Genomic DNA, 27,864 nt, shown 5'->3' on the forward strand with positions numbered 1-27,864 from the left:
GATGATTCGATGGTAAATGTCCCTAAATGTGTAAACATGCTCCCCCCCCCACTCGTGGCCGATAAAAGATGGCCTCAGTAATTGCACCTGCGATCAAACATTGTGGGTGTAAGCAATATGGCGCCTTTCAAAATGGCGTCATCAAATGCATTAATTTCTAGGAAAAGCTAAACCATGCTTTTATGTCTGACTTAACACTCAACACCAGCTCCATGATAAAAAAAACAGACTATAAACTCGTGTTGGTGATGCCTTGTTTTGTCCAAATAAAAAAGAAGAAAACCCCCACCTCTTTCCTCTGGATGTCAGTAAGATGGAAAATTCCTGTTTGGGAAATTGGAGTCCACACTCGCACAAGAACCCACATCCACGGATAAAGTTAAAACAGTTTAGTTGTTTGGGGTTTCGTTAACATTCACAGCGTTACCTTTGTGGCATGGTTCACACCTTCACTGTCCCTGGTGATGCCTCTGCCTGACCAGTCCACATGTATTATGTAACAAAAGCGGCCATTGCTGCTTCGGCACTCAAGAATAAGGCAGGAGGAGTTGAGGGGTACAGGGCACCGGGATGCGTTGTGGAAGTAGATTGCTAACTTGTAACCTTTCCATCAATGACACAAACTATAGAAAAACAAGACGACTTGTGAAGAAGAAAGGACCTTGGCTAAAAATACGATATATCACAATCAGTCCCGCCTTCAGAAGGGCCTCCCCCTCTGTCGCAGCAGCCAGTGGCCTCCAGGACGGCAACACCACAAGTGCGGTCCTGTCACGAGGAGTCTGTCTGGAATATGAAGCGATGACATGCTCTCTGGAGAAGTGATGCAGTGACAGAGGGAGAGCACGCGAGGAAACGTCCCAGTGACTAGTGGCTGCCTCCAGGTTTGCCGCTTCCGGTCGTCCAGTCAATAATGATGAAGCTCAAACTCATGATCATGAAGAGGACTCCGAGGCCTGCAAAACAGGCTGCCTGCATGAGACACAATGGAGAGAGCATCATCGGTTAGAGAAGGAAGCATAGGATTCTTGCAGGAGACAGAAGGGAAGAGAGCACCATAGGTTAGAGAAGAAAGCATAGGCTTCCTGCAGGAGACACAAGGGAAGAGAGCACCATAGGTTAGAGAAGGAAGCATAGGATTCTTGCAGGAGACACAGGGGAAGAGAGCACCATAGGTTACAGAATAAAGGATAGGCTTCCTGCATGAGACACAATGGAGAGAGCGTCATCGGTTAGGGAATAAAGCATAGGCTTCCTGCAGGAGACACAAGGGAAGAGAGCACCATAGGTTAGAGAAGGAAGCATAGGATTCTTGCAGGAGACACAGCGGAAGAGAGCACCATAGGTTACAGAATAAAGCATAGGCTTCCTGCAGGAAAGAATGGCATGATCACCATAGGGTAGAGAAGGAAGCATAGGATTCTTGCAGGAGACAGTAGGGAATAGAGCACCATAGGTTAGAGAAGGAAGCATAGGATTCTTGCAGGAGACAGAAGGGAAGAGAGCACCATAGGTTAGAGAAGGAAGCATAGGATTCTTGCAGGAGACAGAAGGGAAGAGAGCACTATAGGCTAGAGAAGAGAACATAGGCTTCCTACAGGAGACACAGGGAAGAGAGCACCATAGGTTACAGAATAAAGCATAGGCTTCCTGCAGGAAAAAATGGCGTGATCACCATAGGGTAGAGAAGGAAGCATAGGATTCTTGCAGGAGACAGAAGGGAAGAGAGCACTATAGGCTAGAGAAGAAAGCATAGGCTTCCTGCAGTAGACACAGCGGAAGAGAGCACCATAGGTTACAGAATAAAGCATAGGCTTCCTGCAGGAAAAAATGGCATGATCACCATAGGGTAGAGAAGGAAGCATAGGATTCTTGCAGGAGACAGAAGGGAATAGAGCACCATAGGTTAGAGAAGGAAGCATAGGATTCTTGCAGGAGACAGAAGGGAAGAGAGCACTATAGGCTAGAGAAGAAAACATAGGCTTCCTACAGGAGACACAGGGAAGAGAGCACCATAGGTTAGAGAAGGAAGCATATGAGTATTGCAGGAGACAGAAGGGAAGAGAGCACTATAGGCTAGAGAAGAAATCATAGGCTTCCTGCAGGAGACACAAGGGAAGAGAGCACCATAGGTTAGAGAAGGAAGCATAGGATTCTTGCAGGAGACACAGGGGAAGAGAGCACCATAGGTTACAGAATAAAGGATAGGCTTCCTGCATGAGACACAATGGAGAAAGCATCATCGGTTAGGGAAGAAAGCAAAGGCTTCCGGCAGGAAAGAATGGCGTAATCACCATAGGTTAGAGAAGGAAGCATAGGATTCTTGCAGGAGACAGAAGGGAAGAGAGCACCATAGGTTAGAGAAGGAAGCATAGGATTCTTGCAGGAGACAGAAGGGAAGAGTGCACTATAGGCTAGAGAAGAAAGCATAGGCTTCCTGAAAGAGACACAAGGGAAGAGAGCACCATAGGTTAGAGAAGGAAGCATAGGATTCTTGCAGGAGACACAGGGGAAGAGAGCACCATAGGTTACAGAATAAAGCATAGACTTCCTGCACGAGACAAGGGAGAGAGCACTGTAGGTTAGGAAGAAAACATAGGCTTCCTGAAGTAGACAAAATGGAGAGAGCTCCATAGATTAGACAAGAAAGCATAGGATTCCTGCAGGAGACACAATGGAGAGAGCACCATGGGTTAGGAAGAAAGTATAGGCTTCCTGCAGGAGACACAATGGAGAGACGACCATAGGTTAGGCAAGAACGCATAGGATTCCTGCAGGAGACACACGGGAAGGGAGCACCATAGGTTAGAGAAGGAGGAATAGGATTCTTGCAGGAGACACAACGGAAGAGAGCACCATAGGTTAGAGAAGGAAGCTTAGGATTCTTGCAGGAGACACAATAGAGAGAGCATCATCGGCTAGGGAAGAAAGCATAGGCTTCCTGCAGGAAAGAATGGAGATATCACCATAGGTTAGAGAAGGAAGCATAGGATTCTTGCAGGAGACACAAGGGAAGAGAGCACTATAGGTTAGAGAAGAAAGCATATGCTTCCTGCGCGAGACAAGGGAAAGAGCACTGTAGGTTAGAGAAGAAAGCAGAGGCATCCTACAAGAGACACAATGGAGAGATCATCATCGGCTAGGGAAGAAAGCATAGGCTTCCTGCAGGAAAGAATGGAGAGATCATCATAGGTTAGGTAGAAAGCATAGGATTCCTGCAGGAGACACAAGGTAAGGGAGCACCATAGGTTAGAGAAGAAAGCATAGGCTTCCTGCGGAAGACAAGGGAGAGAGCACCGTAGGTTAGAGAACAAAGCATAGGATTCCTGCAGGAGACACAATGGAGAGAGCACCATAGGTTAGGAAGAAATCATAGACTTCCTGCAGGAGACGCAATGGAGAGAGCACCATAGGTTAGGAAGAAATCATAGGCTTCCTGCAGGAGACGCAATGGAGAGAGCACCATAGGTTAGGAAGAAATCATAGGCTTCCTGCAGGAGACGCAATGGAGAGACCACCATAGGTTAGGAAGAAATCATAGACTTCCTGCAGGAGGAACAAAGGAGAGAGCACCATAGGTTTCATGCAGGAGACTCACTGGAGAGAGCACCATAGGTTAGGGAGCCTATTGCCACTGAGATATTAGCATGTGACAATAGTATCACACGTCAGCCTACCTTCTGGGTGCCAACCTGGCAAATATGTTGCTGTGGATTTATTACTACATTCAGTTGTTGGAAGAACTGTCTTTGGGCATATGCTGGAAATGTAATAGCAACTGTAAAAACCCCAAAGGACATTCTTTTTCTAAAACTATGACGTTTGGGATTGCGCTAGACCACTGTCAGGGGAAAATGTCAATTCCCTTCCACCACTCAACAGGACTCCCAAATACAGCAGTAGGGGAACGCCATTCGCTGATAAGCTACTTTGATCACACAAAAATCCCACTGGGGAATGAACCTCTGTACCCGGGATGAAGAGGATGTGGCTGAGTGACCTACTCCTTGGTGACTAGAATTGGGATTTGTGGCACCTGACAACTGGCTGAACAACATTGCTATAATGAGAAAGGTTAAGACCATGGGCAAGCTTTAGCTCACTCATTTCAACCAGTTTTGTTCACACATTGCCTCAGCCATGGATCCTCTAGAAGGTATGACTGATGTGGCACATAGCTGCCCCATTTCAGTCACTTATGCAGTGCCAGCAACGCATTCTGCAAACAATCAGGTACACCACAGCCTCCCTCTACACCAGATAATTGTGAACAGCTTGAATTCCACACTACATGTGCTGGAGCACCTATGCAAGTAGAGAAATGCAGTGGCAGACTACTGTAGCAGTCACATCATGGCAGTGTAAGGCACTTACCTCACACCAACCCAGTGGCAGCTACTGACTAATGTCTGTTCCTCACTAAAACAATTTGAGGAGGCCACCCAGTGTATTAGCATGTATGCTTCATCACACAGGGAGGTAGTGCAGTACCTGCTAAAATTGTACCTATCTAATACAGTTCGAGAACATGATTTGGTTAGGGAAGCCGACACAGTGTGGCTCTTGACTCTGCATACAGATGCATGTATTTCTGCAATGCAGGGGAATATGGAATAGCTTTTTGCCTAATTTCACACTCTCTCACATCTATCAAGAAAATCAGATAGGGCCACCTGCTGGGCAAATATATCTGTCTAGAGATCAGGGACCATTGCTGATACTCAGACAGGCTGACGAGACTGTGTGATATAACCATCAACTCCATGCACCTGGCACTAAGACCACATGCAGCAGTCACCATACAGCAGAATGGTTTGTGGATGAGTATCTGCTTAATACATGGCAGCTCAGCTGGGATGGGTTGATTATCTGTTTCAGTTTTGACTTAGTAAGCAGCCCATCAGGCCAGCTGTTCTTGTCCAAATGACCTTTGAAAGCCTAAGCTGACCCTCTGCTATTGTTGTATCTGAACGAGTCTTTAGTTTTGTCACAGCTAGTGTGTCTTATTGCAGAGGATTCCTCACCCAGTGCAATGTTGTGTAATATGTGTGACATTAATTAAAATGAAGCAGAACAAGAACTACACCAAGACATCACTAGTCCCACAACTACAAGACAGTTGACAAACAGAGGATGTTGTTATGCATCCCAGTACAAGTCAGGTTGCATGGTAGTTAAAGGGGGATGTAGTGGAACCGGTAACAGCAGTGAACAACATAAAGGTGATTGTTGGGAGGAGTAGCAGCTTTTATTATTCTTGAGTAGAACACACACAACAGGTGCCTTCCTCACACCCATTTCTCAGCCACTAAGCCGCTCCAGCATTTCATTTTTACAGGCTCTCCAAGAAAATCAGGGTCAACTCTGCAATGTTTCACCTACCCCGAACACAGAGGAAATTCCTTCCTTCAACGTTTTAGGTTTTCCCACAGAGCTAAGGCGTTACTTCAGTGTTTAGGTTCTCCCATAGAGCAAAGCCATGCCATCAGTTTTTTCGGCTCAGAGCAGAGAAACTCCTGCAGGTTTGCAGGCTCTTCCAAAGGGCAAAGAATGTGCTTCGACCTTTAACTCTCACAGAGTGTAGCGGTCATTTCCTGCATTTTGCAGGCTCTCCCACAGACAGAAGAACTCCTGAAATGCATTATAGCTCCCCCACAGAGGACAGACATGCCCTCAGGACTGCCCCGTGCCTTTGCTCTTTCCCAGCCAGAAGGATGGTGCTGAAACATGTCACCTCTGCAGAATCCTCTATGCCCATGGGTTCCAATACTGCTGCTTCAGTGGCTCCCACTGGTTCTCCACCAAAGGGAGGGGAGATGACGAGGCGACACCGCACATGATACATATGGCGGCTAACATCGGTAGTGCCAAGGTGGGTACAGATGGATGCTGCACGGTGGTCTGATTTCAGCAGCATGCCTGACGATGTGGTGTATGTCCCGCAGCCCAGGACATGCCACAACATTCCCCATCCCCAGTGTTCGGGAGTGCTGTGTAGTTGGGGGTCAGTGCCATTGGGTGTCACCACTGCTACCCTGCGTCTCATCTTTGGACCACTTCTCCACTTGTCTACCTTTTTTCCAGAGAGTGGAGCATAGAGTGCACTCCTCTTACTGGACATCCATCCCTGTTCATCAAAATACTGCCACACCCAGGATTAGCTAGCGGTGCAATTGGTGGGGATGTCCCCTGGCACTTAAGGAATATGGCTAGGGACTATGGTGCCCACCTTGCTTCCTATGCTACACCAGGCAAAGGCTGAGCCTTCTGCTCCAACCGGGATGCTGCCTATATAATCTGGCTGCGGGGGTGCCACCTTCTAGTCTTCCTCCTGGGGCTCCTCGTCATCTCTCGAGCTTCCGCATCTGCACCCACTGCTCACTCCTAAACCCCTGTGGTCGTTCGGACACACTCCTCTTCCGAGTCCTGATTTTCCAGCACCTCATCTATGGCTCCTACTCATGCATTAGTTCAGTGCAGTTCACCACAGCTACTCCCACCCTCCTGCTCCATCGACAATCTATTTATAATCGACTGTGGACACGTCTGGGCTGCCCCTCATCTGCTCCACATTATGCTTGACACCCTCTTTATTTATTTATTTATTGCATTTGTTGTTAGCGCCCCCAGCACCCGGAGGAATCACGGCGCTAGATTACATCCATGATGGTACATGCGAAAATAGAGAGTCAAAGTTTCAGATATTCACATTGGGTTCGAGTCAAGAGTATTTGTTAAACAGAAAGGTTTTGATTTGTTTGCAGAATGTCTCGTAGGATGGTTTGCTTCTGATGGGAGGGGAAAGCGCGTTCCATAGTGCAGGCGCCATGACGGTGAAGCATGATCCCCCCTGATCTGTTCCTGGTGAATCTCGGGGTGGTTAGCGAGATGGAGGAGGCGGAAAGCAGGCTGCGCGGGCTCGGCCGTTTGGAGATGCAATGCTTTTCAGGCAATGCTCACCACCCCCAGCACCTGCATCATATGGTCAGCACCTGACAGGTGCTCCACATCTAGCCATCCCTCCTCTGACGAGGCGCTGGCCTCCCCCGCTGACTTTACATGTGTATGCAGTCTTTTCTGGACCAGGTACTAGCTTTGTAATACTTCTGATCGATTAACAAAGCACTTACCTTATGCAGACTTTTCCGCCACCCGACATTTTAATCAGGACATTTTTCATTAAATAGTCTATGCAGACTATCCTTACGTTGTGTGCTTGTCTATGACTAGCTGCGCGTTCTACCAAGTCTATCCTCTCCTAAGATGTAAGCCAGACTCCTATGCCATGTTACCCTTGTGAGAGTTTGGAACAATTGATGGAAAAAGCTGTCGACTCCCAGAGATGTTCGTGTTCTTCAACCTTTCGCCAGAAGACTTGATGAAAACGATCTAACACATGTTTATCTTCCTGCTGTCAAGGACCAAGGAACTGCTACCATACCATTTTCTTTTCGTTATGTAACATTTATTCATTAGATGACCATAATTAAGCTGGTTCTTTCTTTGTCCAACTGTTTCAGGCATGAGACCGATTTTGTGGAAGGCAGCATTTAGGGCTCACCCGAATATTCAGTCTTATGCCCATCTCTCCCTTCCTTCTGTCCTTTTTGGGGCTCTCTCCAGCACCCATTCTCCCACTGCACGTGGCCCAGATGACACACAACTCCCGCATCCATCACTTGTATTTATAGGCCTGTCTGATCGTGGATGCCAGACCGTGCCCCCAAAACCCAGGAGCACTGAGCGTTGCGCTTCCTGCTGCAGGCTTCTGTGGGAATAGGGAGTGTTGGTCGCATTAGAATTAGAAGTAGAATTTGCCCCATATATATGTGGGGGGGGTATGTGAATAATTAATGTAGGGGCCCTTGCGGGGGTCTCCCCCCACATATATCTGCAGCAAAATCGACTCGTAAAATCAAGGAAATTCGATGAATTCTACTTGGATGAAAACATTTCCATAAAAGCACATTGAACCCTTTTGTGCATCAGGGTTTTAGGAACTCAGTCTGGACACCACACTCCTTAAAGTTGACTCTTAACCTTGTAGGTTGGGTTTCCCAACTAGGAATACACTTGCAGACCATGCCCATGTGATCATGCAGCGCAATTCGAGTTGCATTATGTCTACCATCTATAAAGGCAGTCGCCCAGTAACAAGAGACACCACCTACCAGTATCTTGGGTGTGGACTTCATGGGCTCCTCGTCCTTTGGCATGATGCGGATGTAAAAGATGGCCGGGAAGATGAAGATCAGGCACGGGGCCGAGGTAGCTCCTGCAAAACACCAATTGGTAGAGTCACGCGCAGAAGCCAAGACTGGAGGCGCTGCAGGGGCTTTCAAGTAAGTACTACATTGCATTCTGCAGAGCGCTCAAAACAAAGCTCTTCAGCTAACCAGACCCTAAGCAATGTCAGCCACCACAGTAACTGCTTGAAGGCCAGACCAGTGTGTGTTGTCATTGCTGCATCAACCTTGTACACTTGCATTACCTTGTAACTATTACCACTGTCTGATTGCACCAATGCCTAACTGTATCATGCCACCGTACTATATGTCCTAAGCAAGTCACCTGTGACAGCGCCATGATGCCCCAGGGCTGTATGCGCACGTTATTTAATAAATAAATACATCAATTTGAATACATTGTTGCATATGCTCAAAGCAATGTAGGTTCTCTCTAACAGTTCACCTCTTCACATTAATGGTTCAATTTCTTTCCAACTTTGCCAAACTATACTTATATACTTTATTGAGGGAAAACACTGTTTCAACCAGAATCACTTACATTGGTACAGCAGCCGACAGGGCAATCTGTGAACAGATGCCATGCATAAGAGGGAATGCCACTTGCTCCCAGGCAATGCAAGATGACAGGACCAGTGGTCGAAGTGAGCGGGAATTGTCGGCAGTGGTGTTCCACTACTTCTGTTTTTTACTGTTAACAGCTCCACTACTTTTTGCAACCATTTTCACCATTCCGGAACTGTTATTTGTGAAGCTAAAACACTATTCTCCATTTTACCACCGGATATCAGTTGTAGCTAAACAGACATCTTTTTCAACTCCATTGGCTGTCAACCAGCAGGACTGCAACCCTTGAAAAATGTGTTGCACGTTGCTCCTTTCCTTCCTACTCTGTCCCCCGCTGGGGTCACCGTTCCACTACCTTTATAGTACACTATCACTGGACAGGACAAGACACACAAAAGAGAGAAGCCTGAGAGGATTATGTATGTACACAGTCCTAAGTGTGCAGAGCTAGGGGCAGGGAAGCCGTGGAGGCAGACCGAGGGGCTGGACAGTAAAGAGCAGGGTTGTTGCTAGGTCTGGAAAAGATCCACGGCTATGCTAATTTTTGGACTGTCGGGACTGGGGGCTAGCTAGCCTTTTTGGTTGTAACCCTTCAGCTTCTATCCGGGGCTACAACCAAAAGACCCGGGGCTATAGCCCCCTCAGGCCACGCCTAGTAATGCCTCTGGTTAAGAGTGCTCCTTCGAGGCTTAGGAGGTGAAGCTTCAGAGCAGATTTAAAGGAGTGGGTGATAGTGATGCGTTTGACACCTGGGTAGTGCATTTAAGATACCTTCTAATCAGTCTCCTTTACCTTCCTGCATGCATCCAATTTTAGTGTATGCATCCTCTCTAGCTCTTTTGTTTGCCCACATAAGTGGAACCTTGTGGCCTAAACCAGGATAAAGAGAAGCAAGAGAAGGGGTGTTGAGAAGCAGTCATTCTTCATCACAGTCCTTTGTCACAATCTTTCTCCATCATCACAATGTGTCCTTCTCTTTCACATTTCTTCTAAGTCATAGTGCTTCACCTTTGACATTGTCCGACTCCTCCTTCACTTCAAACCTTCTTCACAGTCCTTCTGTTTTGCAATTCTTCATCACCATCTTTGTACTTTGTCTTTAGTCAGATTCTTCCTTTATCAAAGACCTTTTCTTTACAACAGCCCTTGTTTGTCACAGATCTTCTCTGTCACAGTTCTTCGCCTTTGTTACAGTTCATCACAGATTTTCTCATCATAGTTATTTTTTTCCTCTGTTGCAGTCTTTCATCAGAGTACTTTATCAAAGACCTTTTTCTTCATCACAGTCCTTTTCCTTCTTCAAAGTCCTTCTTCATCACAGTTCCCCATCACAGTCCTTGTTCCTCATAGTCCTACGCCTCCATCATTCCTTTTACCTTGCAACTTCTTTGTCACTGCCCTTGTCCTTTGTCACAGCGCTTGACCTTCATAACATTTCTTTTGTTGTAGCCTTTTTCACATACTCATTCCTTCTTCACAACTCTGCTCCTAGATCAGTCCTTTATCACAGTCTTTCTTCTTTGATGAACCTATGAGGACGGAGGACTGTGGCAAAGTACATTCGCTCTGACCACAGTCCATCACAATCTGCCCTGTTCTTCTCTTTCATAACAATCCTTTTCCTTCATCACAGTCACATTTTGTCACAGTCCATCACAATCCTTCTCCATCACAGTGCATGCCAGTCTTGCTACTTCATTACAGCCTTTTGCCACAGTCCTTATCCACCACAGTCCTTCTCTTTCTCCATCGCAGTCCTTCTCCATCAGAATACTTCTCCTCCTTCACATAAATTCTCCTCCATCACAGACCTTCATAATATTCCTCGATCACCACAGTACTTCCCCTTCACAGACCTTTATAATAGTTTGTCTAATTAATCATTTTCAGTCTACATATTGGTCATCATAATCTTTCGTCTTCATCACAGTCCTCCTTCTCAGTCTTTCACCTTCCTCACACACCTTTGACACAGTCCCAGACCATGGACACAGTCCTTCTCAGCAAAACGCTATTGGTTTTGCTTTCCTGGCGCTTGATGGAGCTACTATGTCAATAGCTGCTAGGATAGTTTTGTTGTAGAGGGTAACTAATGATGTGGGATCCGAGTGGGGATGGGGAGTGTTAGGTATTGGGAGCAGGAGGGTTAGCATATGGTCTTGGTTGATGTTTTACTGACTTCTTGATGGCATTGAAGATCTGAGAAGGATGGGTTTGGCAGTTTTGGTAGTTATAGAAGTAAGGAAGAGAATGGTATATTGGTCCGACCAAGGACAGGGTATGTTGGCTAGAATGTCAGTGACATAATTGTGGTCAGCAAGCCAGTCTAAAGTGTGTCCTTTTTCATGAGTCGGGAGGGAGATGTGATGTGTGAAACCTTGGGCTACCATCGAGTTGGCAAGGAGATATGCTTGAGAGTCAAGGGAGTCATTAAGGCCTAGGTTAAAGTCACACAGAATGATTATTTTCTAGAGAGGTTTTGTGTTGGAGGCTACTAGTGAGGTGATGTCATCTTCAAAAGAAGATATTTGGCCTCAGGGTCTGTAGACAATGTGGAGAGTAAGGGTGCAGGTGTGCGTGAGGGCCATTTTCAAGGTAATTACTTCACCTGATGGGAAGATGTATTCTGCAGATATTCTTCGATCAAAGGTGTTTTTGGTGAGGTGAGCTACTCCTCCTCCTTTAGCGGTAGTTTCTATCTTTCCTGTAGATAGTGTAGCCTTCCGGGATGGCTAGGGAGATGGCAGCTCCCGAAGCTGCGTGGAGCCATGTTTCCGTGATAGCGAGGATTTCTAAGTTGTTGATTTTAATGGGGTCTGCAATGTCTAGGGTGTGGGCTGGGAGCGATCTAGCATTGATAAGAGCTCCTTTCAAATGTATCATAGTGTCAATTCAGTCGGTGTACCTAATGTTAGATTTTGGAGTTTTAAATTATTTTGCTTGTCTTTTAGGTGTGAGGGTTGGACTAATGGAGTTTCAATGACCTCAGAAGTATTGCAGTGATTGCCCTGTTGGTGGTTTGAGGAGGAGGGTGTCTGATGTCTATGTGAGGGTGATTGCTTTCTGTCACTAGTGGGTAGGGTGTGGTAATACCATTTTGAGGTGCGGGTGAGTGCATGAGGCTAGTCATTTGTTCCTCAAAATGGTGGTGCATGGGGCTAAGTGGGGAGTAGGTGGTTTGCGATGATGTTCAAGGTGGTCTGGGGTGGTTCCATCAGGGGAGCAAAGTGGCAAGAAGGGTGGTGCCTTTGGTAAGAAGTGGGTTGGAGGAACATTATGTGGATTGGGAAGCACAGTGGCCATTTGCAGTCTTTGTTGACTGTGGTGAGGGGCAGAGCTACCTAGCTGGGTTATGCTCATCTCCCTGGTTGTGGCCAGGAGTATTGGTGGATTTGTAGGAGATTCAGTATTGGACATGGTCCTAGACTCTTTTGGTTTAAGGTGAGGTTATAGTTAAGGATGTTGGGAAGCGCTCGGGTACTGGCCTGGGGCAGATATGCTATGTTGAGGGTCTTAAGCCTGGATTCACTAAAGGCTCTTTATGCAGGCTCAGTGTCTAGGTAAGGTCACAGTATCTAGGCATAGAATGTAGAAGTATAAACATGGGCACAGTATCTGGGCATGGTGCACAGATATCTAAACATAGGTACGGTATCTGGGCACAGAACGTAGAAATATAAACATGGGCACAGAATCTGGGCATAGGGCACATAAATCTAAACATGGGCACAGTATATGGGCATAGGTCGCAGAGATCTAAACATGGGCACAGTATTTGGGCATAGGCACAGAAATCTATACATGGGTACAGTATCTAGACATAGAGCGCACAAATCAAACACGGCACAGTATTCTGGGCATAGGGCACAGAAATCTATACATGAGCACAGTATCTAGGTGTAGGGTGCACAAATCAAGCATGAGCACAGTATCTGGGCATAAAGCACAAAGATATAAACATGGGCACAGTATCTGGGCATAAGGCACAGAGATCTATACATGGGCACACTATCTAAGCATAGAATGCACAGGTCAGGCATGTGCGCAATATCTAGGCGTAGAGAGCACAAATCAAGCATGGGCACAGTATCTGGGCATAAGGTGCAGAAATCAAAACATAGTGCTGTGGGATGTATTGACCCACTCCGCTATGCTATGCGGTATCACCCTGCCAGTTATGGGGAAAGGAACAGCAACAATGGCGGCAAAACCCTTGTGCGCGCCAACAATCTACAAAAACCGTGTGCTTCAGCACACAAAAAGAGGGATGCACAACCTGCCACCCATGGTACATGTGCAGTGGAATAGAGCACACCCTGCAGAAATGTGCCAGTGGGTCCCATGACCAGCAAACATAGTGCAGAGAGAAAAGCAGCACTTTGCAAGTGAAACATCAAAATGTGCCTACAAATGACATTTGCTTTGTTGCCAAAAACTCCAAAATGCCTATAACACAACACTTTGCAACATTCACAATCTTGCCTGGTGCTAAAATTCATGTATCAAATGAAACGTGAAACATACAAAGTCTGAAAACTGACAGCCTCGATGCCAAATCTGGGTGCAGTACCCTGGGCTGCCTGAATGACAGCTGTCAGAGGAGTACTGAGGAAGCTTTTAAAATGATGTAAAACTAAACATTCTGCTGAATTATCAAACATAAACAAGATTGTTGCCAAATAGGAAAAGAGATTTTAGTTGTGTTTTTGATTCCACAGATTTTAAGGCCAAGAAAGAAATGTATTTGTATGTGATGCAACAAATGTGGTTTTTGCTAAATTTAAAAGTTAATTAGCTTGGCTGACGCTGCCAGAACTGGAAAGGCAGGTTTTTCTCCCAGAAGGCGGGTCTTCCTCTCAGCAGAAACTCACTGGGAGGTGTTAATTGCAGGTTAGAACAGCATCTTGTCTACAGAAAGAAAGGGACAATGACAAAGCTGCAGCCCAGGAAATTGGAAGTGTGAAAGGGGTTGTAAATGGCCTCTGGAAGGAACAAGCAAGGAGGGGATGCCCTGGACTGCAGGGAGACAAAAAGAGGCAGAGCCAAGTGACCATCTGTTGCTAAACATGAACAAAGAATACATTTTAAAAGACTCATAACTTGCTATTCAAAATGGTGAAAAATATAAAAAGGACGAAGTTGTTAATATAATTTCTGGCTGCACGTGTGACGAGGTGGGAGAACTGTGTGACATGTTCTGGACAGGAATGGCAAGATATGTGGTTCTATGCAAAATGTATTATTGTTAGAATTGTGAAAATGTACACTCATTTCCCTATGTTAAACAAGCACCTTTGTGGAAATTTGCATAAAAATTGGAAATTGTGTTCATAGCGAAAAGGGCAAAATTCTGTAGAAAGTGGAGACAAGATCCCACCACTGTAAGGTTTTGAGGAATAGCTGCTATGTAAAATATGGCATCTTTGTGTGTGATTTGTATAAAGGTGACCAATGTAGAAATGCACATTGAATATAAAATCAGATTTGGAGACCAGTGGCTAAAGGGAGGTCTCTGAGGACTGTAAAGCAAATCATAAAACGTGATATCATTGGGCCTTGATCCAATCACTCAAATTACAAGGCGGAGATGAAGTGTGGTCCAATCCCAGCTCACAGGGGCAAGCTTAGCTAATCCAGCACACACACACCCTTTGTGATATCATTCTATAGCATAGAGACAGGTGACAACACATAGGAACTCACAGATCCAGCCACTTTCCTGATTCCGGCGAAACACTCTGATCCAGCATCCTACATCCAGCTTTAAATATTCTTCCAGATCCAGATGCCAAATCTCTTGCCAGCAATAGAGACTATTGATTTCCAGCAAGGCCCCAAATCCTCAATTTTATTCTCTCCACTCAGTAAAGCGCTGTGTGGCGTGAGAAGGCCTTTTAAACCAGTATCCAGAAATTCTCTGGCTTGCCACCACTTTGCTTGCCTGAGGAACTCGCCATCCAGCTGATCCAAATACCCACAGAGTAGGAGAGCAGATTCCGTGCCAATCCTGCGACCGGTATAGAGGATCCAGTCCCGTGCCTGATGTGCTGTCTTTCCTACACCAGACCCAATCCTGACCAGAGCTGATGATCCCATTTAAAAACTTATCCTGTGAGTATGAATAGGAAGAACTGTGGCTCATAGCGGATGTACTTTGCATAGTCTTATCCCTATCTCAGACCCATCCTATCTTTCATTCAGAACCAGGATTGTTAGGAGTATCTTTGCCTTGTCTTATCCCTATCCAGCCCGTTCTATCTTTCCATCAGAACCTGTATTGTGAGAACTATCTTTGCGCTGACCCTTTTCTCATCTGAAGAAGTCGAGTTTCCTTATCAGGTGGGTCACCCTGATCCAGTGACTGTAAGATTCCTGTGTGGTATTCGCTTCTTCATAGTCATCCTCTAGTGTAAGCAAGCCCATTTGTCATTTTTAAAAGTGCATTTCTGCTTTCCATTCTCGCTCCTATTATACAAAAACAACATTTACTAATACCTCCATAACTCCCTCAGTTTTTGTGATAGAAACAAAATTTCAATTCCTGCTTGTACTCAACATCCATAGATATATATATATATATATTAAATGTTAGTTGATATTTATTACTGAATGTGTTTATGACCTTTTCATTATTTATTTGCCTCAATAGTATCAACTGATATTATAACAATAAATGAAAATGTTCTCATTTTAAATCATTGAACATTATTTGTATTATTAAAAGTCTATATACATGTGGTTAGTTTATTTTTTCTCATTTGTAATAGGTATTTATAAATTATTGAACTATAGAAAAAGCACATAGATGGAAAGGACACCACAGCCAAAATTGAATCATTATAGTCAGGTGACAGATTTGACAAAAGCATATTTGGGAGAATTTGTAATTACAGGTTACAACAACAACAGAATACGATTTGTTTTCTTACATTGAAATGTATAAACATAAATAATTTAATTGTACACTTCATACTCAAGGGTTAACTTAAAATGGTTTTAAATGGAGGTTATTGCAATAGTGTTGAAGATGGTGATTCTGCACTGGCACACACGGAAAATCCTACCTAACCTACATAACAACTATGCTCAATAAGATACCATACACCAAGATCACATTAGGCATTATCTTGCAGACAGGACATGGACTGATAGGAAAAGAATAATTAGTTGTGTGTTTGATAGTAATTGTGTATCATGGTCTGGCCTTGCACATCATAGAGCAAAGTGTCTGTCAATATATGCATTTTATCATGCAACAAACAAGCACTTTATTGTAAAGCAGTTTACTTCTCTGCGGTATTACAAAAGCATGGAGACATTGAATTGGTAGGGACTGGCAGTTCCATAATTCTTCAGTACAACTATGACAAAAAAAGCTTCACCGTTTTTATACATATTGATCTCAATTCATATGTGTCTGTCTCTATATATCCACCCCCTTCTTTTTCTCCATCAGTATTCATGCATTTGTATATCACACTGTATCCATCCCTATATGCCTGTCCTTGTCGATCAGTGTGTGCTTGTCTCTAATGGGAAGGGTCAGGAATGAGCGTCGAACACAGGTGATTTGTGGTTTTGGCCATAGACATTTTTTGAAAGAAAATGGGTGTGGAAAATGTCTCTCTGTCCCTGCTCTAAGAGGTATTTTCCCTACCTAAAATAAAACAAATAGGTTGGTCCTTTGTCAAGATGTCCAAAGCAAACTATCCTGTGTCCAAAGTACTATTCGGACCCTCACATTCTAAAAATCAACTATAAGGTGAAAAGGGAAATGTCTTTGGCCTTGGAAGGTGTGCAAATGTTCAAAAAGGTAAATACTTAACTCCAACACAAAAGTTCCAGGAGGATAAACTTCACAATTCCAGTGGGCATTCCACTCCCCTGGATTTCTCTTCAATCAAATGTGTACTGGTACCCTAAGTTCCTTTAAATCAAATATAATTAACTAATGAAGTAGCTTGACTACAGTCTGAATCTTGATAGACAACCTGGTGTACTCTCCTGCCAGGTATCTTCTTACTCCTTGATATGTCCTAATCACACTCTATTTATTTTCTGATGTATCCTTTTTGTAGATTGACCAATTTGTTCTTACACAGTATACTCTCATACTGGGATTCTCTCATATGCAAACACTTGTTTTCATGACTTGCAACGCCTGGTATACTCTCCTGCCAGGGCTTTTCTCATATCGATAATTATGAACCTTGGGTCTGCCTGGTATACTCCATTTCTAGGGCTTTTCTTAAATGCAAACACGTGTCCTTCTTGTTTGCTTCATTTAATTCTGTGTGCTTTCCCTCGGATGGACTTACTGGTTTGCTGTAGCAGGAATGGCTTCTCCCATGGTGAACCTCTTTGCTGACACACTTCTTTCCTTCAGGCTCACCATCTCTGCTTCATGGCGCCTGCCTATTCCGTGCTCCCCCGGGGCTCCAGCAGTGTGGAGGCTAATCTTCAGTACAGCTGTACACCAGGAGGGCATCCTTCCTCCATTGGAGTTCCTGCCACATACCAATCTCTGCAGTCTGCCTCCTTCGGTTTCTCCAATGATCAAGTTGACTCCAAGGACCTTGCGTTTGGCAAACTGTTCCTCGGCCAGCAAAGAGAGGACTCAACCTAAAGTGCTGCTTATGATCTGGGCCCACACTGATCTTCATAACTTGGCTCAACTTCCTCATGGCAGTATTTCTATCTTTAGAAAGAGGGAAGTCAGCTTGTGATAACGTGTAGATAGATTATGGGAAGGTATTCTTAGAAGTTCTAAATGGCAAGTTTGATGAATTGTATGCAGATTTTGAAAAAGGTACTTTCAATAGTTTTGGAGGGCAAGTTAGGTTTCAAATCACTCAGAGGAAATGGATATCGAGTTGCCTGGGGAGTGGTCCTCAATACTCCCTGCCTCTTCCTCCTCTCAGTGGCCCGCATATTTTCTCTGGTGGGAGTTTGGATATTAGACACACCAACTTTATATAGAGATGGGGAGAGAGGGTAATAATATGCCATTAATAATATGCCATTAAGGCATGGGGTATTGAGGAAGCATTCTTTAATGAGAAAACAGGGTATGTGATTTCCTTCACTGATGCCATTGTGTCTTCCTGAGATTCACCCCCCCCCAGCTGGTCATCCCTTATATAGCCACCTCCAGTGTCAGGATCAGGTAGCGGCTGCCATCCCCTGGCTAAATAGGAGGGGGTCCAGCCCTGGGGATTGAGTGATGACATCCTTGGAGTCATCACACTACCTATATTTTTGATATCTAAATATATATAAAAGTCAAAAGTTGTGTGTGGTTTGTGGCGCGAAGCATTTTTCGTTATACAATTCCACATCATTTCACCAATCTGCTCCAAATTTTGAATAGTTGCCTGTTAGGACCCTCTTGACATTACTGGCTACACTCCATTTGGACACCCCCTTAGCAAAGCATTGTTCCTTATACAATTCTACAGTCTTTCACCAATCTGCACTAAGTTTTGCATATATACCTCTTAGGACCCCCTTGACATTACTCGCTACATGACGTTTGGACACCCCACCCCTTTACCCGGATTTCAGCAAAAGTCAAAATTTGGTTGTGACCTGCCGACGAAGCCGTAAATCATGTTCACCGGGACGGGAAACAAAAAAAGGTATGTAAGGTGATTATACCTGAAAGGCAAAGGTGAAGGCAGGTAGCATTCCAGAAGTTTCCAATTTTTTGCAGCATCAGGTGAAATTAGCTTTCCAGAGGATTTTTGCGAGATGGTGCCTGCATACGAAGCCATAAACCATGTTCACCGGTGAAGGGAAAGAAAATATTTTGTTTCTCAGCCAGTCCCAACATGAGGAACAGAACTAGATGTCCCCATGTAACCTTGAAAAGCGAGTTTCAAGGCCCTAGTATGCACGATTTCTGAGATATTTGCACCTCAATGAACTGCACAATAAAGGCGGAACAGCGACCTACAGGATAATTCATTTTCACCAGTTAATGAGAGTGTTATCATGTCTGTCTATAGAACCTGTCCGGAGTCTTTGTATATATCAATGTACATGTCCATCTGTGTCTGTCTACTTACCTTGATCCATAGGCATATCTCAATTAGTGTATCCATCTCTCCCCACAAATATATCTATATTTATGGTTTTCATATATATATATATATATATAAATATACACTTTGATCGTTCTCTATCCATCAAAATGTATTCTTCTCCATGTATGCATATTTATATATGCCTCTATCGATTGGTATGTATACAGCAATCTCAAAGTTTATCTCTCTGCATCTTTATCTATGCATCACTCTCTAAGCATCCATCTATATCTGTATACATTTTGTCTGGTGATCTATTAACATTTTTGGCCAGCTCTGTAGCTCTATAGACCATCCTGTAACCAAAACAGGTAGCCCACACCCTTTTGTCTATTTGTCTGTCTGTTTCCCTGTATGTCTGTAGTATTATGGTTTTCAACCATATACAATGTAGTGCATGCTCTATTATATACGGCATTGGTGTGCCCAAGAAGAGCTGTGTACTTGAACAGCCTTTTGAAGACCATAGCATGTCATGGGAGACATGAAGAGAGGACTTTTAAATGTGTTAGTGCATTTTTGTTCCAGCAGAGAAGTAGGATACGGATTGGCTAGATAGCTAGCACTAACACATACTTATCAGGTGAGGGAATAGGGGCAGCGACTAATTTTGAAGAAGGTGGGAGAGTCACCAGGGTGAAATGATGTAACTGATGGACAGAATGTTGCATGTGTCTAAGTTGTATTGGGTTTGAGGTGTTTATGGAGAGGTGTGAAGATGGGTTGGCTATTCCTGGGCATGATGCGGTTATGTTTCGTTTTGATGTGATGCTTGAATTTACTTTTAAGAAAGACTCACACTTTATTGTAAAAGCTCTTGCAACAATAATGCCATTATATGAGAGACTGATTCACAGTAAGTAGTGTAAAATGCAAAAAATAAAATACAAATGAAATCCAACACACCCAAAATCCAGAACACAGACATCCAAGCTCACATCCAGCCACCCACCCTTCCTTCCCAACACACAAAGCACAAGCCATATACCTTGCATCCTTCAAGCCTATCTCTGGAACATGCCAAACCCACTGATGAGACCATGTTACCCACCACCCAACAGCCAGAGCATAAACACAATACTTGGCACCTATTGGTGCCTAGGTATAAAAGACTACATGTTTTGCCCCATGGTTGATGCTGGCTGCCTTTAAAGAGGATGCACGTATGGAAACACATGAACAGACATGTCACCTGGGTGTAGGTGTTGGTGGTATATTATGAACCGTTACTATCAGGGGACTATCCAGAGTTTCAAGATTGGGGAGGCATGCCACGAAAAAAGTTGTGCTACTTTTCACACTAAATGCACCATGGACAATTAATGATACATTTACACACAATCGTTGCTGCACCCATACGGTGACTTGAATCTGTACCTTATCCCTGCAACATTCGGACAGAGGTGGAACATGGATCTGTGTGCTCATGCTTTGCATCCGGCTCTGCCACTTATTGGGCCTCAGGTGCAGTCAGCATCCAGGATTGCGACGCGAGGCGTGCTCCTACTGTGTCACCCATAGTGCATGTGGGGTGCAGAGATTGAGCATATGAGCACACTGCTAGCCATGTTCTGCTCCAGACCACTGTTCTACAGATAGTCAGGTTGAGCAAGAATGGATGGCAACACTGCTGTCCTGGACAGGAGGCCCAAAAGTGAAGCCATCAGGACACAGCAAGAAAGTGATCAAATGGTAGCCACAAACTGCACTCTAGCCAAGCAACAACACACATTATGTGTGGCTTATAAAAAAAGCATGGTACGAATCACCACCTTGCCGCCATCACCTTGCCAGATCATATCCTGCAGGAGCAGACAGTGCAACCTCCCCAAACTTCACTGCTGCGAGACGGCCCCCGTTCTGGGCATCTATGACAAAGCTTATCATACTCGTCCAGTAAAAAAGTAATGTCACAGTAAGCAGGCAATTGCCTTTGCAGTGGGATATGAAGCACCCCCATTTGTTCCCGATGCCACTGGTTATTGTTGTAGCAAACTCACATAAAACTGTGGATAAAAGTGTTGTCACTATATAACACTGTTTGAATTGGGTTGAAAGAAATTAGACATTCTTGACAGAACCAAAATCAATTAGATTTTGAAGACAAGTTACAATCTATTTGCACTATAAAATTTGCTGACAACATATACACTATGTCCGCATGAATTCTAGCATGTTAAAATGATTTAAATAATTAAACAAGGTTAAATTAAGAATGAGTTTATTTATAGTAAATAACAAAGCAAATATTTGCTTCTTTTTATAAGTTCAACCATTTTCTTATTTTCACATCACAGCTTACAATTCAAACTGGAAGATAATATTGTTCATTTTGTGGTATTTCTTCCCAAAAACGAGACCTTGGGCCTCATTACGAGGTGGGCGGTAAGGGATAATCCCTTACCGCCCTACTACGAGTTCCCTTTGCGGGTCCTCCCTTAACGCCTAGTTTTTCCAGGCATTAAGGACGGGACACGCAAAGGGACTCTGGAGCTAATAACGGTACGTCAATTTGCGGGACCCTACTAGCAGCCATGGCGCTAGTAGGTTACGAGGTTACGAGGTTGGAGGTAGCGCCATGGCTACCTCCAATCTCGTAATGAGGCCCCTTGTTTTGGGAAAGTGACCACATGAAACAGGGTCTCTGTTATTTGTCCCTGAATCCTTCGTACTAACATTTTCAAAAACACAATGTTGAGAGTAGCCACAAAGTAATGATATGATTCACTTTAATAATATAATAATATAAATACATAATAATATAAACATATAAATATAACACACAAAAGTTCTATTTCTTCTCATAAGAGCTTTCGAGTGAGACTGTCATTCAACTTTACATTGCTAGAATGGAAAATCAGCAAATAATGTAAGTAAACGTTTACCTAATATTTATGCAATTATATGCTTCATGATTAATGACGTGTAACATTGATACTGAATTTGACGCAAAGAGTATACATCATAATGTCACTTTCAACAAAAATGTAATTTTGCATTAACATGTTGATTTATTGTCTCACTTATATTTCAAATTGGGTAATGACATACATTTTTGCCTTCCCAAATTTACATAGTTACGTAATTCGTATGTGCATGTGCCATGGATAAACTCTTCATGTGAATAGGTTCTTTATCCAGAGCTGGAAGATAACCATCAGTAATGGAAAAGTAATAACCATAGTCTGGGATGATCGTGAGGCATGTTTGCCCATTTTCGTTGCAAGCAATACGGAGCAACATGCCAGCATTTATGGTATGAATACACACGGATGGCAAAGTGCTGCATATCAACGTTAAAGGAGACATTTTTCCCCCCTCACAAACGGAATGCCATGTGCATCGATACAAAAACTAAGATGGAACACAAGTGCATTACATTTTACCACACAGAACTTTGATTTCTCAATTCAAGAACAGATCGATGAAGGTAATCTGAAGCCTTTAAATGGAATATGGCAGTTGAACTAAACATCAGAACTATCCCATATAGTAAATGTTTTCTTGCAATCATTATATTCTCAAAAGAAAGTAAAACTTTATGGTGTGTGTGTGTGTGTGTGTGTTTGTTGATCTTCCTGGTTCTGCGTTAGAGAATGTGATGACGTAGGTGATGACCGGGTAAGTTTGGCTAGGATGTGCACCAACTTTATGAGAAGAGGTGTTATGTTATGTTATGTTATTTTGCACTTATATAGTGCCTTATATACCATTGGTATGGTCTGAAGGCGCTGGTAGGTTGAAGGCCCTTGGGAACCGAAGTTCGGGTCAGTAGAGAGAGAGTAGAGAGAGTCCAAAGGTGCGTTTGCCACCAGGTATGTGTGCAGCTGGTGTGGAATTCCTGTGGTAGCTGCTTCCTAGCGGTAGGTGTGGTGACTGAGAGATCAGGAGTATGTGTTCGATCTGGCCGGAATTATCCAGACCGAGTGTGGCAGCGTTAGGCCTGAGGAGAACGCCTGGCTGGGGGTGTAAGACCCGCAATGTTTACATAGAATGATGGGGAGTGAGCGGCAGATGTTGATATGAGAACAGTTATACCGAATGGTGTCATAGTATCTCTGTGTTCTAGTTGAATGGTGGTGTAAGGAGAGAGTAAGCATGGGGTGTGATATGAGGTATGCTCTTTCAAAGGTTCCTTGCATTCCAGGGCATAATACGAATGTCATGCAATTCTGAGCGGTCAGGTTCGTTCTATGCATTTTTGGTCATTTCAGGCGTTCATGATTGCACTGCACACTCACGCGCTCATGTTCACCACGCATGCTCTAGTCTATCCTTCATTCTCTAGTGTGCTCCACGTGTGTTCCCAAGTATTCCATACGCATGCACTCCTGCCCTTCTCGCGCAAGTACTCCAGTTTACCCCACGCATGTATTCGTGTCTGTCAACTCACTCCTCAGCTCTGTATACTCGTACGCTCTGAGTACACATCCCCACTGTACGCTTATCCACTCAGTACGCTCATCTGATCTACACACTCATCCACTTTATTCATTATTCTTCCGCACTGCGTACTCGTCCGTTCATCATACTCATCTGCTCTACGTACCCATCTGTTCCATACACTTGTTCGTTCTATGTGTTCATCGGCACCATACACTCATCATGCCACTCATCTGCTCTGTACTCACACTCATCCGCTCCATATACAATAATTCGCTCCATATATACTCTTCCGCTCCACTTGCACACATCTGTTCCATTTATACTCATCTGCTCTTCGTACACTCGTCCGTTCTGCGTACACTCATCCGTGCCACACACTCGTCCGCTCCAAACATACGTCCGCTCCACACATCCGTCTAATCTACACACTCATCCTATCTACACAGTCGTCCATTCTACACACTCGTCCAGTCTAGTCATTCGTCCAGTCTACCCATCTACCCTATACATTCATCTATTCCACATACTCATCCGCACTACACACTCGTCTGCTTCACATACTCATCCGCACCGCTCACTCGTCCGCTTCACATATTCAGTCAAATACTTGTCCGCTCTATGTACTCATCCGCTCTACGTACTCGTCTGCTCTACGTACTCAGCCGCTCGTACGTACTCAGCCGCTCCTCCACACTCAGCCGTTCTCCTCACTCAGCCGCTCTCCACACTCAGCCGCTTTCTACACTCAGCCACTTTCCACACTCAGCCGCTCTCCATCCTCAGCCGCTCTCCACCCTCAGCTGCTCTCCACCCTCAGCCGCTCTCCACCCTCAGCCGCTCTCCACCCTCAGCCGCTCTACACACTCTGCCGCTCTCCACACTCAGCCGCTCTCCACACTCAGGCGCTCTCCACACTCAGGCGCTCACCACACTCGGCCGCTCTCAACACTCGGCCGCTCTCAACACTCAGTCGCTCTGCACGTTCCTCCCCTCTGCATGTTCCTCCGCTCTGCACTCTCCTCGGCTCTGCAGGCTCCTCAGTTCTCAACTCTCTTCCGTTCTCCATGCTCCTCCTTTCCCCATACCCCTCTGCTCTCCACACATAACTGCTCTTCACATACAACCGCTCTCTATACTCATCCGCCCTCCCCACTCATTCGTTCTCCGTACTTGTCCGTTCTCCACACTCATCCGCCCTTCATACTCATCGGCCCTCCACACTCATCCGCCAACCGCATTAATCCTCTACACTCGTCCACACTCATCCGCTCTCTGCACTCATCCGCTCTCCACACTCATCCGCTCTCCACACTCATCCGCTCTCCACACTCATCCGCTCTCCACACTCATCTGCTTTCTACACTCCTCCGCTCTCCACACTCCTCCGCTCTCCACACTCCTCCACTCTCCACACTCATCCGCTCTCCACACTCATCCACTCTCCACACTCATCTGCTCTGCACACTCATCCGTTTTCTAGACTCATCCGCGCTCTGCACACTCATCCGTTTTCTAGACTCATCCGCTCTCTGCACTCATTCGCTCTCCATACTCATCCGTTCTCCACACTCGTCCGCCCTCCACACTCGTCGGCCCTCCACACTCGTCGGCCCTCCAAACTCATCCGCGAACCGCATTAATCCTCTACACTCGTCTATACTCATCCGCTCTCAACACTCATCCGCTCTCCGCACTCATCCGCTCTCCACACTCATCCGCTCTACACACTCATCCGCTCTACACACTCATCCGCTCTACACACTCATCCGCTCTACACACTCATCCGCTCTACACACTCATCCGTTTTCTAGACTCATCCGCACTTCGCACTCATCCGCTCTCCACACTCATTCGCTCTCCATACTCATCCGTTCCCCACGCTCATCCGCCCTCCACACTCATCGGCCCTCCACACTCATCGCCCCTCCACACTCATCCGCCAACCACATTAATCCTCTACACTCGTCCGCACTCATCAGCTCTCAACACTCATCCGCTCTCCACACTCATCTGCTCACCACACTCATCTGCTCTCCACACTCATCTGCTCTCCACAACTCATCCGCTCTACACACTCATCCGCTCTACACACTCATCCGCTCTACACACTCATCCGCTCTACACACTCATCCGTTTTCGAGACTCATCCGCTCTTCACACTCATCCGCTCTCCGCTCTTGCACCCTTCCACTTATTGTGTTCATCTGTTCTGTACGCTTCATCCGTTCCAACTATTTCATCTATGTCATTCATTACATTCCCTCCTCATTCATTATGTCCGTTTCATCGGTTCAGATCTCCTAGTTTCCCAATGATTTATTCCTATTATCCACTTCACTGTTTTGATCTACATTGCTCGTTTAGTATTGTCTGTCTTTCTAGTTTACATTCGAGTTTATTTAGCTGTAAATTTCTTGCTTCAAGTCGATTGCTGGGTCGGTGTTATTGTGATGAAGCTAGTTTGGAACCAATTAGTTTTAGGGGAAGAGCCAGGTTTTCAGTAGTTTGCGGAAGGCCGTTAAGTCCTCAGTTAGGCGGATGTGGGATGGGAGCGAGTTCCACAGGGTTGGGGCCAGGGCTGAGAATGATGATCCGCCTAACCTGACAGAGTTTGTCTTAGGAATTACTAGGAGGCCGGCTGAGCTTGATCTTAGGGTGCGAGTGGGGTGGTAAGGTATTAGCTTGTCTTGAAGATATTGAGGTGCAGTTTTATGCAGTGCTCGATGGGAGATGCATAAGGTTTTGAAAGCCACCCTACGGGCTACTGGAAGCCAGTGCAGTGTCTTAAGGGCTGGGGATACATGGTCTCTTGGACCGAGCGCAAGTAGCATTTTGGCTGCCTCGTTTTGTGCTCTTTGGAGTTTATTTAGTTGGTAGGCATGAATTCTGAGGTATAGGGGGTTTCCATAGTCGAGTCTTGATATGACGATTGATTGGACAGCAGAGACTCTGTTGGGAAATGAGAGGAATGGAAGGATGCAGCTAATGTTTTTGAGGGGGTAGTGGCAGGATTTTGAGACATTATTGACTTGGCGCGAGAGTGTTAGGTCGGAGTCCAGGGTGCATCCAAGATTTTTTACTGTGTTGGAGGGTGTCGGTGAGTTGCCCATGGCGGGTGGCCAGGGTAGTGGGTGCGGAAGAAGATCGGAGTTGCCGCAGACCATGATTTCTGTTTTGGAGGGGTTTAATTGGAGGTGGCTTTGGGTCATCCAGAGTTCTATGTTAAGGAGGCAGGATGCCATGTCAGGTTGGGAGTTGGGTTTCGAGTTCAGGAGTTTTAGAATTAGTTGAGTGTCGTCGGCTTAGTTGTAACACAGGATATTGTGTGAGCGAATTATTGGTGGGAGGGTGATCAGGCAGAGATTGAACAGGAGGGCGGATAGACATGCTCCTTGAGGGACTCCCGTGTCGACTAGTCGGGCTTGTGAGGTAAAGCTGGAGAGTGTCGTTATTTGGTGCCTGTCTTTGAGGAATGAAGCTATCCATTTAAGGGCGGTTCCACGAATTCCTAGGGAGTGGAGGCAGTCTAGGAGGATTGAGTGATTGATCGTGTCAAAGGCGGCCGATAGGTCGAGGAGGATTAGTGCGGCGCATCCCGCGGAGTCTGCTGTCATTTTAAGGTCATCCCAGATCGAGGTTAGGGTGGTTTCAGTTCCGTGACGTGATCTGAAACCTGATTGGGCGGGGTCTAGAAGGTTGTTGGTTTCGACAAAGGCATTTAGTTGAGAGTAGGCGATTCGGTCAATGAGTTTGGCAAGGAACCTGGTGTTTGAGATTGGGCGGTAGTTTTTGGGCTCGAGAGGGTCGAGCGACGGTTTTTTAATTAGAGGTTTGACGTGAACTATTTTGAATGCGTCGGGAAACATAACGGAGGAGAGGGAGGAATTTATGATGGATCTTGCGTGTTCTCCTGCGCAGGTGGAAGCAAACATTTCTTTGAGGGTTGTGGCTGGGCAAGGGTCCAGTGGTGATCCAGATGGTTTGCGAGCAGATAGAAGTTTGAGAAATTGTTCTGGTGATATTGGACTAAAAGATTCAAACGTTGGTTGCGTAGAGGTCGCGGCTGAAGGGCTGGCCGGTACGGGCAGAGGGTTGCCCGGTGGCTGTAGTAGAGCTAGTTTGGTATTTAGAGTTTTTGTTCTTTCGATAACCGTGTTGTAAAAGTGGAGGGAGAGTGAGTCGCAGAGTGATTGTGAGGGGGTCGCGACGGTTGTATTACAAGCCGGATTGGTGAATTCTGAGATGATTTTGTGGAGTTCTTTGCTTGGGTTTTGCAGTTAAGGATTCGGGAGTTGTAGTGGGATTTTTTTGCTTTCCAGATTTCGGCCTTGTATTGATATAGGTGTCGGGCCAAGGTGGTCCTGCTCTCGTGGGTTTTCTCTTTCTGCCATTTGCGTTCTAGGTATTTGTAAATTCGTTTAGTGGTCTTCAATTCAGGAGTGAACCATCTGGGGAAAGGGCCACGGCGGGTTGATGGTTTGCACGGGGGGTGAGTCCCAGAAGAGATGCGTTGAGCCATGAGTCAAAGGCCTCAGGGGTTAGTTGGTTGTTGGGACGGCAGGAGGGTGGTGGAGATTGGA

General features: G+C 45.3%; 1 protein-coding gene across 2 annotated transcripts in view; it reads right to left on the minus strand.

Annotated features, from left to right (window-relative positions):
* Positions 1 to 374: 374 nt before the first annotated feature.
* The window catches only part of SLC38A3 (solute carrier family 38 member 3), a 558,646-nt gene continuing 531,156 nt past the window's right edge, over positions 375 to 27,864 (minus strand). Inside the window, exons 15-16 of one of the 2 annotated variants that reach the window (XM_069644136.1) lie at positions 8,172 to 8,275; positions 375 to 972 (exon numbers count right to left, since the gene is read on the minus strand). In XM_069644136.1, the coding sequence (XP_069500237.1) occupies positions 868 to 972; positions 8,172 to 8,275 (209 nt within the window). In that variant the 3' untranslated portion in view covers positions 375 to 867. The remainder of the gene's footprint in view (positions 973 to 8,171; positions 8,276 to 27,864) is intronic. The other variant, XM_069644135.1, reaches the window with a different exon arrangement.

This window comes from Ambystoma mexicanum, chromosome 2p (assembly GCF_040938575.1).
Source record: "Ambystoma mexicanum isolate Mex_15411 chromosome 2p, UKY_AmexF1_1, whole genome shotgun sequence".
In the NCBI taxonomy this organism is placed as follows: domain Eukaryota; kingdom Metazoa; phylum Chordata; class Amphibia; order Caudata; family Ambystomatidae; genus Ambystoma; species Ambystoma mexicanum.